Source organism: Amyelois transitella, chromosome 7 (assembly GCF_032362555.1).
Source record: "Amyelois transitella isolate CPQ chromosome 7, ilAmyTran1.1, whole genome shotgun sequence".
Taxonomy (NCBI): domain Eukaryota; kingdom Metazoa; phylum Arthropoda; class Insecta; order Lepidoptera; family Pyralidae; genus Amyelois; species Amyelois transitella.
Genome location: NC_083510.1, coordinates 9,363,011 through 9,376,252, shown reverse-complemented (window position 1 = coordinate 9,376,252; position 13,242 = coordinate 9,363,011). Strand labels below are relative to the sequence as shown.

Genomic DNA, 13,242 nt, shown 5'->3' with positions numbered 1-13,242 from the left:
AAAAGCCGAAATAAATATGGAGGAGGTGTGCATGGCTCTTTTCTGTATTCGCAAGGCTGGACCACGGTTCTGGCGGGCTCTGGGAACCTCTCTTGTAAGAACGTAATCAGATAAAAAACTAGGAGAACACTAATGTCTGGTAGAATTCAGTCAATCAGTCAGTCAGTCCATCAATATGAATGTTTTGGTTGACTCACATTTGGGTTTACATGCCATTCTCTAATCGTGTCGTAAACGTCAGTTTAAGGATCTCCGTACAAACTTGTGACTTTTCTTTTAGGCGACGGGCCAGCATCCTATCACTGTCAATCTCACTTTTAACATTAAGCTTTAAAATCTGAATATTGTATCAGACCCTGTAAGGGATAAAGACATTACCAAAATGTGTATGTATCTACATATATCTGTATCTGTGTTTGTTTCTTAAGTTGCTTTGTAGCGGCAGTATACAATCGTGATTAAACTAAACCCAAAAATGACAATGTTACCATTAACAAGTTTAAATTATTCGTAATCCATTATAGGTTTAGTGAATTTCCCAACACTGATAACTAATGAATTCCTCACCAATTTGTAATTAGGTTACGGCCGAAATCTTCATTATCAAGAACTAGAATCGAAACAATACTACAAATTGATTGAATATGTATTGTGATGCAACGTATTGTTGGGGATTTTGAACTAAAGGTCATTAATTTTTAGTAACGTTTACTTGGTTTCTGTAAAACTGGACGAATAAGGTTTTCTGTATGTTGAAAGTATGTTTCTGCCTATGAATATAATTGTCTGTTTTTACATTCTCAGTCTGAGTACGAGACCTAAAGTATAAAAAACATGTTTAAGTAGTGATTTAGCTAAATTATCTGACTATGAAAACAACTTAAAAATTGATCATTGTTAATTCAGTTACCATGGAAACGTTCGTGTATTTGACCTGACCTGAGTTGCCCACTCTCGAATCGTGGACATTAATACAAAATACTGTTTCGATATGGTGTCGGCAGAGTCTCATAAGAATAGTTTTTGTTGTCTATTCCATTATACTTGAAAACGAAATATCAATAATTAAGTATTTCACTCAGAAATGATCGACACCATATCTTTCAATACACAATTTTGTAACATTAATTTGTACGAGTACATTTTGACCAACCAGGACTATAGCGCCAGGAGGAAGATGATAACGCTTAGGTATGGTTTGTTTTAACTACTATTTTTACTACTTCTTTGTTTGTTTAAAAAAAAGCAGTAAAAATTGTAAATTAAAGCAATTGTATCTTTAAAATAATTTATTGTTGTTTTTTTAATTAGAGTTTTCAATAAAAAAGTCTTCTACACTATGCTTATTACAAATTATTTGTACTACTATTTACAATATAAAATATATATATTAAGTTACAATTAAATGTGTTATTCTTATAAACAAACTTTCACAAAGAATAATAGAAATAACAAATGGAATTTATATAGTACCTACTTCATACTACAAGAAGCCGCAATTAATTAAGATGTTGATTTGAATTGGTTACTTATTATTAGTAGTATTATTTAGTACAGTTAAGACATTTTTTACATAATGCCGGATAACTGCTTTGTATAGGCCATACTTTGTAATTTTTATTTAACTAAATTTAACAATACGTCCACAAGATTGACGTACTCGTAGTATTCATTACTGTTATACAGGGAGGGCACTCAGTTTTCACTGTTTTTTCTTAACTGTATTCTTAAAAGCTATTGCAATTTATTTTTTTGATCGTTTTCCACAGGCGCTGTAACACCCTCTTTTATACTATCTACAGGTTTTCCACTGATTGATTTTTTATAGCTCTTCCTGTAAAAGTTGAAGAATAAAATAAGGAAAAACGCCGTATTGCAGGATATGAACGTTGCGATACCTAAGGAAGGTGGACAGTCAGATGTCCTTACAGCTAATATGTATTGAATGATTATTGACACGAACTGTACCTGTAAAAATAATAAAATATTATTAATATATTTAAACACACACAAATATCACATATTTATAGTCAATAATCACAAGACTAAAAGGCCACGTTTAGTTGGAAAGCTCTTTCATGAAATTGAGATTTCACTAGCCAATTCGAATAAAAATAATCCTGTTTAAATAAGCCTTTCCCTTGATTATCTTTTGCAAGCTGATTTCAAATAGTAACACCTTCTTAAAATTAAAGATCAGTTAAATAATTAAGTACCTAAGTGGGCATTCTACCGGTTACGTGAGTGAAATACTATTTAGAAAACTTTTTAAAGGTTCAATTTCTGTTAGCATCATCTCTTAAATTATCTCTTAATAATTAAATATGTTGAGCCTATTCCAATCTTTCATGAACATGGAATGATTAATTATTCGATAAAGAACCATATCTATGTATATAACTGTGTTTTTCATAAAAAAATTCACTCTTACCAGTTGGAATGTAGTCATATACTTCTTCCACGTAAGATACTTAGCGACGTGAGGCCCCAAAGCTGCTAACCCGTAATACGTGTACATAAAGACGTGCACCAAAGAATTTATAAATCCAATAAAGAGCAGTGTATGCGACGGTGAGTATTTCAACATACAAAAAGTTCCGATAACCATCACTGTATGATGGTATAAGTGGAGGAACGTTATTTGGTTGTTTTTCTTGCGAAGAACGAAGAAAACTGTGTCTAATAGCTCAGTTATTTTGGCGGCGAAGTATAGATACGTGTGGTCTATTATCTGCAAAAAATAATGATATTATTAATAATCATAATGCACCTCAAGATTTAGACATATCAATGTAAATAATCATATCACTTTCCCGTGCGGTTTGTTAGAAACTTCATCAGCCAAAGAAGTATACTGGGGTTGTGGAAAGTGGAGTCACGATTCCCGTATTCGGCTTTATTTATTACACTCCTCGCCGATTGCGATTGTCTAAAATTTGATTAAGTGCGTTTGTTTCAGCCTTTTCCTTTCAAACTTCCTATCTGCCCCACTTGTATACGACATACCTCCATTTATCTACATACTACGATAGTGAAATTTTAAGAGACTAAATCTCACTATCACCCATGAATTAACAGCTAACAATATTGCAGTGAGCCATAGCGACAAACAAGCATACATTTTACAACTAAAAACACAGACACACGGCAGACACGTGCAAAAAAATACAAAACATTCGACGTATGAAATTAATCTTTTCAGGATTTCCGACACTGTAATGAAAAATAATAGACAAACTATTATATTATTAACTTTACGAAAGAATAGAACGAAATTAGCATAACAAATGGCAATTAACATAATCCTTATTCGCAACATATATTTTCGCTAATCATGTGACGTTAGGAACAGAAACTGAACAGAAAAGTTACTTATTTTTATCTTGTACAAAAAACCCAGAGACATGTATATTATCTGTCTGGTTTTAAAGTGTAGAAAAACATACTGAAAATATCTTCAGTTAATTAAATGTGGTAATATTGGTAAATGTGTTTTAGAATAACCTTATAACATTTGACTATATTTACACATTTCTGTCTTGATGGAATCGGGGAAATACTTGCGAGAAGTTAGATCAAGAGTACCCTAAAGTGATGATCTTGATTGTGGATAGAGCAAAGGGAGTATGTAGGGATCGTAGTTAGTGGAAAGACGTAGTCCCTGACTAAGGGAAAGTGGCGTACAACGTACCTGTTTTCGTGAATCGTCCTGGGCCATGTAGCATTTTTTAGGAACCAAACCGGTAAATATTAGGTCTCTGAAATACTGTAAAAGAAAATAGATTTTATATTAAATTAACCTTTGTTATGATTACACTTTGAGTTACTTAAGTTTTCATTATTTCGTTTGTAAGTTTTAGACTGATAATATTTTTGTTAATTAACATATTTCTGTCTATAATATTAAAAAAGATAAATATTAGAGAAAATTTATTGTCTGAGAGGTATATAGTCCAAATCGCTGGATCGAGATGATATATATATATAGGGCATGTAAGTCCATATTTGATGTATGTAGGTGCACTACATACATACATATAATCACGTCTTTATGCTTTGCGGGCTAGACACACCCAACTGTCTTGATAATACTAAAAAGCCACGTTCAGCTGTATGGCTTAATGATGAAATTGTGATTCAAGAGGTGCTATAAGCGAGGATTTCCAAAAATTACAGCTTGAAGGGAAAGTAATAAGATACTTCAATGAATTTATAAAATTTTAAGTACACTTACTAATTGCACCATATACGCGGATAACACCACTTGCACGATATTGTAAATGAGAAGTGTGTTTGTCAGTTTGTATGCCTCCCGTTTTCTCATGAACGCTGGGCCCAGTCTTAGGACGAACACTAGGTAGACGGCTAGTATGATCAGAACTGGCCCTAAAGTTTTCATCAGTGGTAGGTCATCAGTTTCGGGAACTGAAAAAAAAAGTATTATGTTATCTCACCATAAGATAACATACATACATATAATCACGTGTTTATCCCTTTTGGGGCCTTCCCCCGAGACAGAGCCAACATTCTTGAAAATACTGATAGGCCACGTTCAGCTGTATGGCTTTACAATGGAATTGAGATTCAAACAGTGACAGGTTGCTAGCCTATCACCCGCAAGAGTAATTCTAAGTTTATAAAGCCCCCAAATATAACCCCATCCCTTAGTCGCCATTTTAGGTACTAAACAAATCTATTAGATTTATCTCGAATACTTTATAATTATTTTCATTAACAATAGGTCAATGTTTTTCACTAAAAATTCAATGTTCTTATCCTTGTCTGAAAGACAATGCGTGTATAGTTACTTTTTGATCCTTGTATATTTAAGACAATATTTATATTTATCTTGAACTTATAAACTTTCAGGATACGACAAAAATATTGACAAAAAAGAAAAATCTGAAAGTGACAGAAATCTTTGATTGATATTAGGTAGGCAGTTTAAAATACTTACATTTGCTTTTGCTCAGATCCCATTCCGGGTTTTTGGCACTAATCGTAGCCATTGCACTGAAAGACGTTGCACCTCACAAACAGCTGAAGAGAAAATAAATTAACATAACATTAGCTATTCATTTTTATTGTGCAATTAAGTTGACTGGTTTGTGTAATTAAGGTAGTGAGGCGGAATAGAATTGTTTGGCGGAAATTTTCGTTTCAATGTCTTTTTAGACGTATCTTAATTTTGTGAAGCGCTTCATTAAAGTTTCATCGCTTTTAAAGGGTTCATAAATATATAATCACGCATTTATCCCTTACGGGGTAGACAGAGCCCGCAGCCTCGGAAAGACAGAAAAACCACGTTAAATACAGCTAGAATTTACTGTTGAAGAGTTTATTCTAAGAAACATTATTTCCCTAATAAAATAGTATTCTTCAATGACGTACAGTTAAAACGTTATACGAAAATTGCATAAATTAATGTCATTTATTTTCATGAATGAAAATCTTCACAAATTGTTGTAAAACGTATCGTCTACGTCTACATCATGTTCAGCTTTCAGGGTCACGAGTTTGAACCGCAATTCTACCGCGCTCAGTCGTTTATAAAATACCCAAAAGATTATCTTTTATGTTCTTTAAGATGAGAATAGTTGGATCTCCTCAGTTTGTAATTCACAGTTATATGATGGTTTAATGATGTGATTTATTTTTAATTTTTAAGGTAACTTCTTCCAGGTTGCTTAAAATCGATACGTCTTAGAAATTTTCACTCCATCAAATATGTATGAAACATATTTTATCTTTTACTCAGATCTTACGAATTCACAGACAAATATTTTTATACTACTACAATTGAAAAATTATCACGGAAATAATAAATTTTCGATGAATCAATTGCGGGTAATTATTCTAATGGGTCGCTAAGTATAGTTGGCGCCAAATAGCGAAAATTAATTACTGTAACTTAGTCACGTAGGCTGCCTGTATTTTTGGTTGTAAAACTACCAGTTAGCTGTAAAGATTTGAGGAAATTGTATTTGCAATTAATAAATTGGAATTCACTGGTGCAATTTTTTAGGCTTATTACGTTTACGGAACGTCAAAAAGCATTACTATAAAAAAGTGTCGTGTGGTTCCCGGTACCAATATGGAGTAGAATAGGACTACTTCATCTCTTTCCTTTTGCTCAAAAATCTTAGTCTCAACTTAGTATTGCTTTAATTGCACTACTCCAACATCTCATTTCTTTTGCTCAAAAATCTTAATCTCAACTTAGTATTGTGTAATTGCATCTTGCAATCAACTACCTCACAAGAGGATCTAAATGAGGCAAACACGAATTTAGTGAAATAATTAGTCATTTAGACTTATATACTTTGGATTATTCTTTTAGGGATGGGCTAGCAACCTGTATACATGAAGAGTGTGGAGGGAAAGGTCGGGGTGGGAAGACCTAGACGAACATATCTTGATCAAATTAAGGACGTCCTGGTAAAGGGTCAGGTCAAAAGTACCCGAAACCGCCGAGCTTGCATGAAGAGAGTTATGAATGTGGATGAAGCAAAGGAAGTATGCAGGGATCGTGGCAAGTGGAAAGAGGTAGTCTCTGCCTACCCCTCCGGGAAAGAGGCGTGATTTTATGTATGTAATGTAGCAACCTGTAGCAACCTGCCACTATTGGAATCTCAATTCCATCATTGAGCCATGCAGCTGAACGTGGCCTTTCAGTATTTGTGAGACTTTACTGACTGAATGATTTACAATTCTAAAGAGGTGGAATATTCTACAGATTTTTATAATTGACGTTTAACGCCCTCCCTCTATGATAGCCTGAGGCCGAACAAAGCCTTATATTTTGTCATTGAAAATGTCATTGGAAATAAATAGATTTTGCCAACCTATTAATTTTTGCCTAAATTTTAATGGTGTCGTTCCTCGAAAGAAAAAAAGCAAAATAGTGAATAGTAGATGTGCACTGTGGTTCCTGGCTCCAATAGAAAAAGAAGAGGACCACTCCATCCCTTTCCCATGATGTCGTAAAAGTTGACTTAGTGATAGACTTATAAACTTCTTCTTTTAGGCGATAGGCTAGCACCTGTCACTATTTGAATATCAATTCTATTATTAAACCATACAACTGAACGTAGCATTATAACGCGAGTGTTATAGACGTGATTATGTATGTGTATGTAATGTTTATATGTAAATTTATTTGCATACACCCTTCAGATAGGCGTGGAAACATTTCAAATGAAATGAGTGGTTATTACGCACAAACTTGACATTATCTAGGCGGTATTTTGAAAACAATGGGCTTTTACATGGTCGATAAGAAAATGAGAAACGATATGCGGTTTGTTTTATTGGGAGCATTGATTGTTACAAGCTAATATTTTGCTAGCACTCTGCAAATGTACTTACAGTCGACCACTAAAGTTGATGAATGAATGCAATGCAGAAACAGATTTATTGAGTGCCGTGTGGTTCCCGGCACCAATAACAAAAAGAATAGAACGACTCCATCTCGTTCCGCAAGGCGATTAAGAGATTGACTTATAAAATTGGGATTCTTTTTTTTAGGCGTTGGGCTAGCAACTGCGTGTGGCCTATCAGTATTTTCAGACTGTCGGTTCTGTCTATCCAGCAAGGAATATAGACGTGATTATATGTATGTACGTAGATTTAGAAGATAAGGTTTACAATAACCTATTTCAACTAATAAGTTTTTTTGTTTGTTACCTCTTCTCGGGTTATCTACTGAATTAATCTTCTTCAAAATATCGCGTATATATAATTAAAAGTCTGGAGCAGAACATAGGGTATCTTTCATTCCGGTAAAAAGCTGCTGGTAAAAGCTAGTCGCGGATAAGTCTCGTCATCCATTTAAACCGGTTAATTCTGTGTAAATTCAATATCTTTAGTTAATAATTACCACGTTCTTCAAAAATTTATATTGAGTAATGGACGAAACTTGACTTAATGTGATGACTAGATGTTGCCCACAACTTGTTCTGCCTTAAGTGTCTATAAGCTTTAACTTATTATGTTATTCCAATATCTTAATTAATATATAAATATATATACTTACATAGCAAATTTACTGCAAATTTTATGAAAGTCAGTTCAGTAGTTTTTGCGTAAAAGAGTAACAAACAAACACGCACACACATCCATACATCCTTACAAAATATGGCATTTATAATTTAAGTAGAATGTTAGATCCACCTATGTTCTAATCGAATGCCCTCAGATCATTCAAACATATTTTCCTGGTCCTATAATATTTAACGATTTAAAAGTGGTTTCTTGTAGAACATAGTACATGTGATAAGAAATTAATTTCTGCTCCGTTTCATTGATTAAAAATTATTGTGTTGCAAAGCAACGATATCCATGAGAACATTCAATACCTAATATTTAATTATTTTTATGTACAGGAAACTCTTAATGTACAACTAACTTATATTTAAAAATTATGTTGCTAATTATCGTTGAACGAAGTTTGTAGATTTTCAAACCTGAAGAGAAGCTCAGAAGCAGGCTCACACTGTGTGTTTTTCGCTACGATATTAGCATATAGCAGAAATATATTTATAGTTACATACCAACATGTTTAATAATATATTTTTAAATTTTTTTGTAAGGTTTTACATCCCGTTATCAATAATATGCTTCGTCAATTTTCACATAATAACACATCCTAATAATTTCAAATAAAAACATGTCAAATGTTTACTCAATTAAATTAGTATGTCTGCATTTATATTGACGTTCTTAAGATCTTAACACAATGTTAAATGCAGTTTAACCCTTACGGCAATGCATGAATTAACACGTCAATAAATTTTCCGGTTCTTGGTGTTAATAAAATTAAGTAAAACGTCATCGAAACGACAAAACAAAATATGATTAACACTAATACCGATGTGAATTAACATGCGCAATTGTGAGAATTCACACTTTTTTGATTAATTAAGGTACCTATACGTCTTCCTATTTTAATATCCCTTGCGGGGAAGACAGAGCCAACAATCTTGGAAAGACTGATAGGCCACGTTCAGCTGTTTGGCCTAATGGTAGAATTGATATTCAAATAGTGGCATGATGCTAGCCTATCCTTTAGTCGCCTTTTACGACATCCATAAGTCCATCCATATCCACTTGTGACCACACGGCACTAATCGACTTAAAATCCTTACTTCAAGTCGATTGATTTATCCGCATAATTCTTCAATAAGTAATTATAATGTAAGGGAAATAAATAAATAATAATAAATTAAATATAAACTACACTGAAATTTATATTTTCGTTGTTTCTTACAGACTAGTCTGAGATTCGTACTAATATTATCAATGCGAAGGTTTGTGAGAATGTATGAACTGAAAAAATAAACTGCTGAACGGATTTTCATGCAACTTTGCAGTAATTTATCATAGACATTGTATTAAGATAATGTATAGAGATTTGAGACAAACAAAGTAGATCAAATATACATACATATATCTTATAGATAATATACTAGACAATATAAATTCATACTCGAAGGTATTTTTTCAATTTCTTCTAAGCTTGTGAAGTAGACGTAATAAAGCAAAGTGAACCTCTCTGTATATATATGTTTTAAACATATAGAAACACTTGCTATTTTAGATACATATTGATGAAGTTTGAATATCTAGTTACTTTTTGATATACAAGCCTTTAAGTCATTTCATTGAATGTTTCCAGCAAAGTACCTTATATTCCGAGGAGTTCCTTGTCTTGTAAGACTATTAAAGGTTTGTTCATTCGAATCACAGACTGTAAAGTAATTCTAGCTTGTTATCTTGAGTGGTTCCCCATCGTGAGGGCAAATAACTGAAAATGTAAGATGAGTTTATAGGAGGATAGCTTATCAAATCCACGAAACCATACAATACGAGCTGAACAACGAAAGGGTTGTTTTCGTTGATTTCTTCAAAACTTTCTAAATAAATATTTACTTCTGCATTACTGAGCCCCTAATTTACGGGCGGGCCCATTAGAATATTAATAACCCAAGAAGAGAAGGCTAGAAACTTTTTCATTAGGTAAAATAATAAAAGAAAACGAAAGTTTAAGAGAACTCACAGCTGCAAATAAACCGATAGCGCCAAAAGAGTAAACATACATACATACATATAGTCACGTCTATATCCGTTGTGGGATAAACAGGGCCAACAGTTTTGAAAAGACCGAAAGGCCACATACAGATGTATATGGCTTGATAATGAAATTTGGATTCAAGTAGTGACAGGTTTGTAGCCTATCGCCAAAATACAAATTCCAAGTTTATATCTTTCCCTTAGTCGCTTTTTACGACATCCGTTGGAAATGAGATGAAGTGGTCCTATTCATTCTTTTTATTGGTGTCGGGAACCACACACTACATACATATATCACGCTTGTGAAAAATTACAGGGTTGACAGAGCTAATATTATAATATTTCTAATAATGAATTATAAGGACTCGAAGGTCACATTATGCTGCAGGTATAGGTCCATGACGGGATTGAGATTCGGACGTAGTGGCCGGTTGCTAGCTCATAAGTCTTGCAATGGTTGGTTACAGAAGGAAAAAGATGATAAGATAATTCAACAAGCAGAGTCACAGGAAAATGTGATGATATACTTAGCAAAAAAAAAACAAAACAACAATTGTAACCTTTCATAACATGTAACAATCATAATAAGCAAAGGGTAATAGATTCATTTTTATAAAGATTAAAGATCATCTTAGTGTTTATGATATCATTACAATGTAGAACTTAATAACAGCTTTTGTCATATATATTTTTCAATTCTTCTTTAGGATCAAATCCATAAACTTTAAATAAATAAATAAATATATACGGGACCAATTACACTGATTGAGATAGCCTCGAAGTAAGTTCGGGACTTGTGTTACGAGATACTAACTCAACGATACTATATATTATAATGAATACTTATGTAGATAAACATCCAAGACTCAGGCTAATCAGAAAAAGTTATTTTCTCATCAGCGTACTATTCCATATCAAGGGCCATCCATCAGAATTTTTGAGACTACTGGTTCTGGCTACCCCGTAAAGGATAGAGAAATAATAAATCTACTACACTACTCATCACTATTACTACATTATTATAAAGTTGCATGTATTTTTTATATCTGTGCGCTAATCTCGGAATGGAGTGAACGGATTTCGTTCCTTTATGAAATTTTAAAGAGAATGTTTTCTAAGGAAGGTTTTATATCTTTAAATGCTTCCTGTGCAATGCTGAGGCGGATCGCTAGTATGTGAATTAATAATAAATTTTATAAAAAAGTCAGTTAAGATTTTATCAACCAATTCTTCCAAATTAAAAAGTAACTTACCTATTAATTAATATGCGAAAACCGTTTATCACTTTTTTTTTCTAATACGAAAACTAGTAGACAATTAACCAAAATATCCTACTGATGGAGTAGTGACCACTAGTTCTCGACTCATGTTATACAATGAGGGGTAACGTAGGTACTGTTACTTACTATAAAACTTTGGCAGTACATTCGCGTACACAATGGCATGTTGCGAATATTTGCATATTTGACATTAATACTTTTAGACAAATTTCATTACACAAGGACTACGAGTAAATTCACTACGAGAAAGGTTTCAACTAATTTATTTGTACCATCTTTTTAGTATAGGACCACTTCATCTCTTTCGTATGGATGTCGTAAAAGGCGACTAAGGGAATAGGAGCACAGTCTAGTCTAGTCTAGTGAATGCTTTCATGCCAGTCTGATAGCGAACTAACATAGTGTATGCCAACTGCATCCCTTACTGTGCAGGTTGAAAAAGTCAATCAAGGTAAAACCTATCTTAGGATTCTTCTAGAAACCGATGGCAACTTTTCTGTGTTATTAGAGGAAAATTAAAATCAACTTCTCACGGTTCGTTAATTTCGGCTCTGCTCTTGCGCCTAACTGATGGTCCAGTGGTACAGATTGAAATCCTTCTTCGGCCAATGACTTCGTTTTAGTGTGAAACGACAGCATTATGATTAGAGAAAACATCGTGAAGAAACCTGTATAGTACGAATATTCAGGTATAAATTGTTCTTCTCCAAATTTATTTGAACTCCATTCCATTTAAATAAGTCGGTTAGTTTGGTTTTGTGTGTTAAAAATTATTAGAAGTTTTCAAGGAAGAAGTAAGCTTATCACGCTTTATAAGTAAATGTAAAAAAAAATTCCTGCAAGAGTTTGAAGAAAATTTTTCATAACTGACTTCATTTTTAATATCGATGTATTATATGACAAATTTTGGAAAATTATATTATGTATTTTTTTCGCGCGTTTGGAGTATTTATGATTACTCACCATTTACTTTTTACGTACGAAATTTAATCTGTACTGTGCTTATCTGTACAATTGTAAAAATTTACACCAACAAAATGTAAAAATCATTTGAATGATGGCTATAAATATGCGTTAGTCGATTGCAGAAATATGTATTTGATACATGAAGTGCAAAAACAATGATTTTTGGATTTGAGGTAATGTTTTCTTTGCTTTTGTCTCAGTTGTGGTACCACGATACAGGTGTGGGTAGGTAAGTCAGTTTAGCACGACGGTATTTTCGTTTGACCTCCAAGATCCTATTAACGTACATACAATAAGCACATCTTTATTCCATATTGAAAGGACAGAGCCAACAGTCCTGAAAAGAATGAAAGGTCATGTTCAGCTGTTTGGCTTAATGATAGAGCTAGGCTAAAAGAAGAATACAAAGTTAATAAGCCTATCCTTCAGACGCCTCTTACGAAATAGTAACGCCTCATAGTAACAGGTTGTAAGGCCATCACCTAAAAGATGAATACCAGGAGTATAAGCCTTTCTCATTGTCGTTTATAATATTTTAGTTCTTTAAGCAGGGGGAACTAACCCAATTTGGCCTATCATTCTCCTCGCGTAAGTCCCGTTAGACTCCTCTTTGGGAATAAGGCCGGTGTCCAACCCAACCCCGCTTAGTTATTATACTAAACTATTATATTCCTTATCATAAGACGGGAAAGAGAAAATGTGGTTCTATTCAAAGGTATTTTGATTAATTTAATTTATTTATTACATACATATATTACATTTACAGAGTGAGTTTAGAAAGCAAGATTGTCCTAATGAATGCCAGTTACCTTAATTAATAATATAAACCCCTTATTCCGGCAAAAAGTGTGATATTCTGTATGTATGTAACACTGAAAAAATGTAGTGGTGCATTGACTACACCTACTGGCTAAAAATTAAATGA

At 33.2% G+C, this 13,242-nt stretch overlaps 1 protein-coding gene across 2 annotated transcripts; it reads right to left on the bottom strand.

The window, feature by feature from the left end:
* Positions 1-1,318: 1,318 nt before the first annotated feature.
* Positions 1,319-11,452, bottom strand: LOC106130239 (elongation of very long chain fatty acids protein 7). 2 transcript variants are annotated; one of them, XM_013329042.2, is made up of 7 exons: positions 11,325-11,452; positions 9,685-9,805; positions 4,958-5,040; positions 4,235-4,425; positions 3,692-3,766; positions 2,432-2,731; positions 1,319-1,968 (listed from the first exon to the last, which is right to left on the bottom strand). In XM_013329042.2, the coding sequence occupies exons 3-7, from the start codon at positions 5,007-5,009 to the stop codon at positions 1,735-1,737; spliced, it is 852 nt and encodes a 283-aa protein (XP_013184496.2). In that variant the 5' UTR covers positions 5,010-5,040; positions 9,685-9,805; positions 11,325-11,452; the 3' UTR covers positions 1,319-1,734. The 2 variants fall into 2 exon arrangements, with proteins under 2 accessions (XP_013184496.2, XP_013184497.2); XM_013329043.2 differs by lacking the exon at positions 9,685-9,805 and having other exon boundaries at positions 11,325-11,442.
* Positions 11,453-13,242: the final 1,790 nt, after the last annotated feature.

What these genes read in the sequence shown, in the direction of transcription:
- LOC106130239 (XM_013329042.2), bottom strand. Translation starts at nt 5,009, where the DNA reads ATGGCTACGATTAGTGCCAAAAACCCGGAATGGGATCTGAGCAAAAGC. An exon ending in GGATCTGAGCAAAAGCAAAT is followed by an intron (nt 4,426 to 4,957) that starts GTAAGTATTTTA and finishes TTTTTTTTTCAG; the next exon opens with TTCCCGAAACTGATGACCTA. An exon ending in ATATGACTACATTCCAACTG is followed by an intron (nt 1,969 to 2,431) that starts GTAAGAGTGAAT and finishes TTATTTTTACAG; the next exon opens with GTACAGTTCGTGTCAATAAT.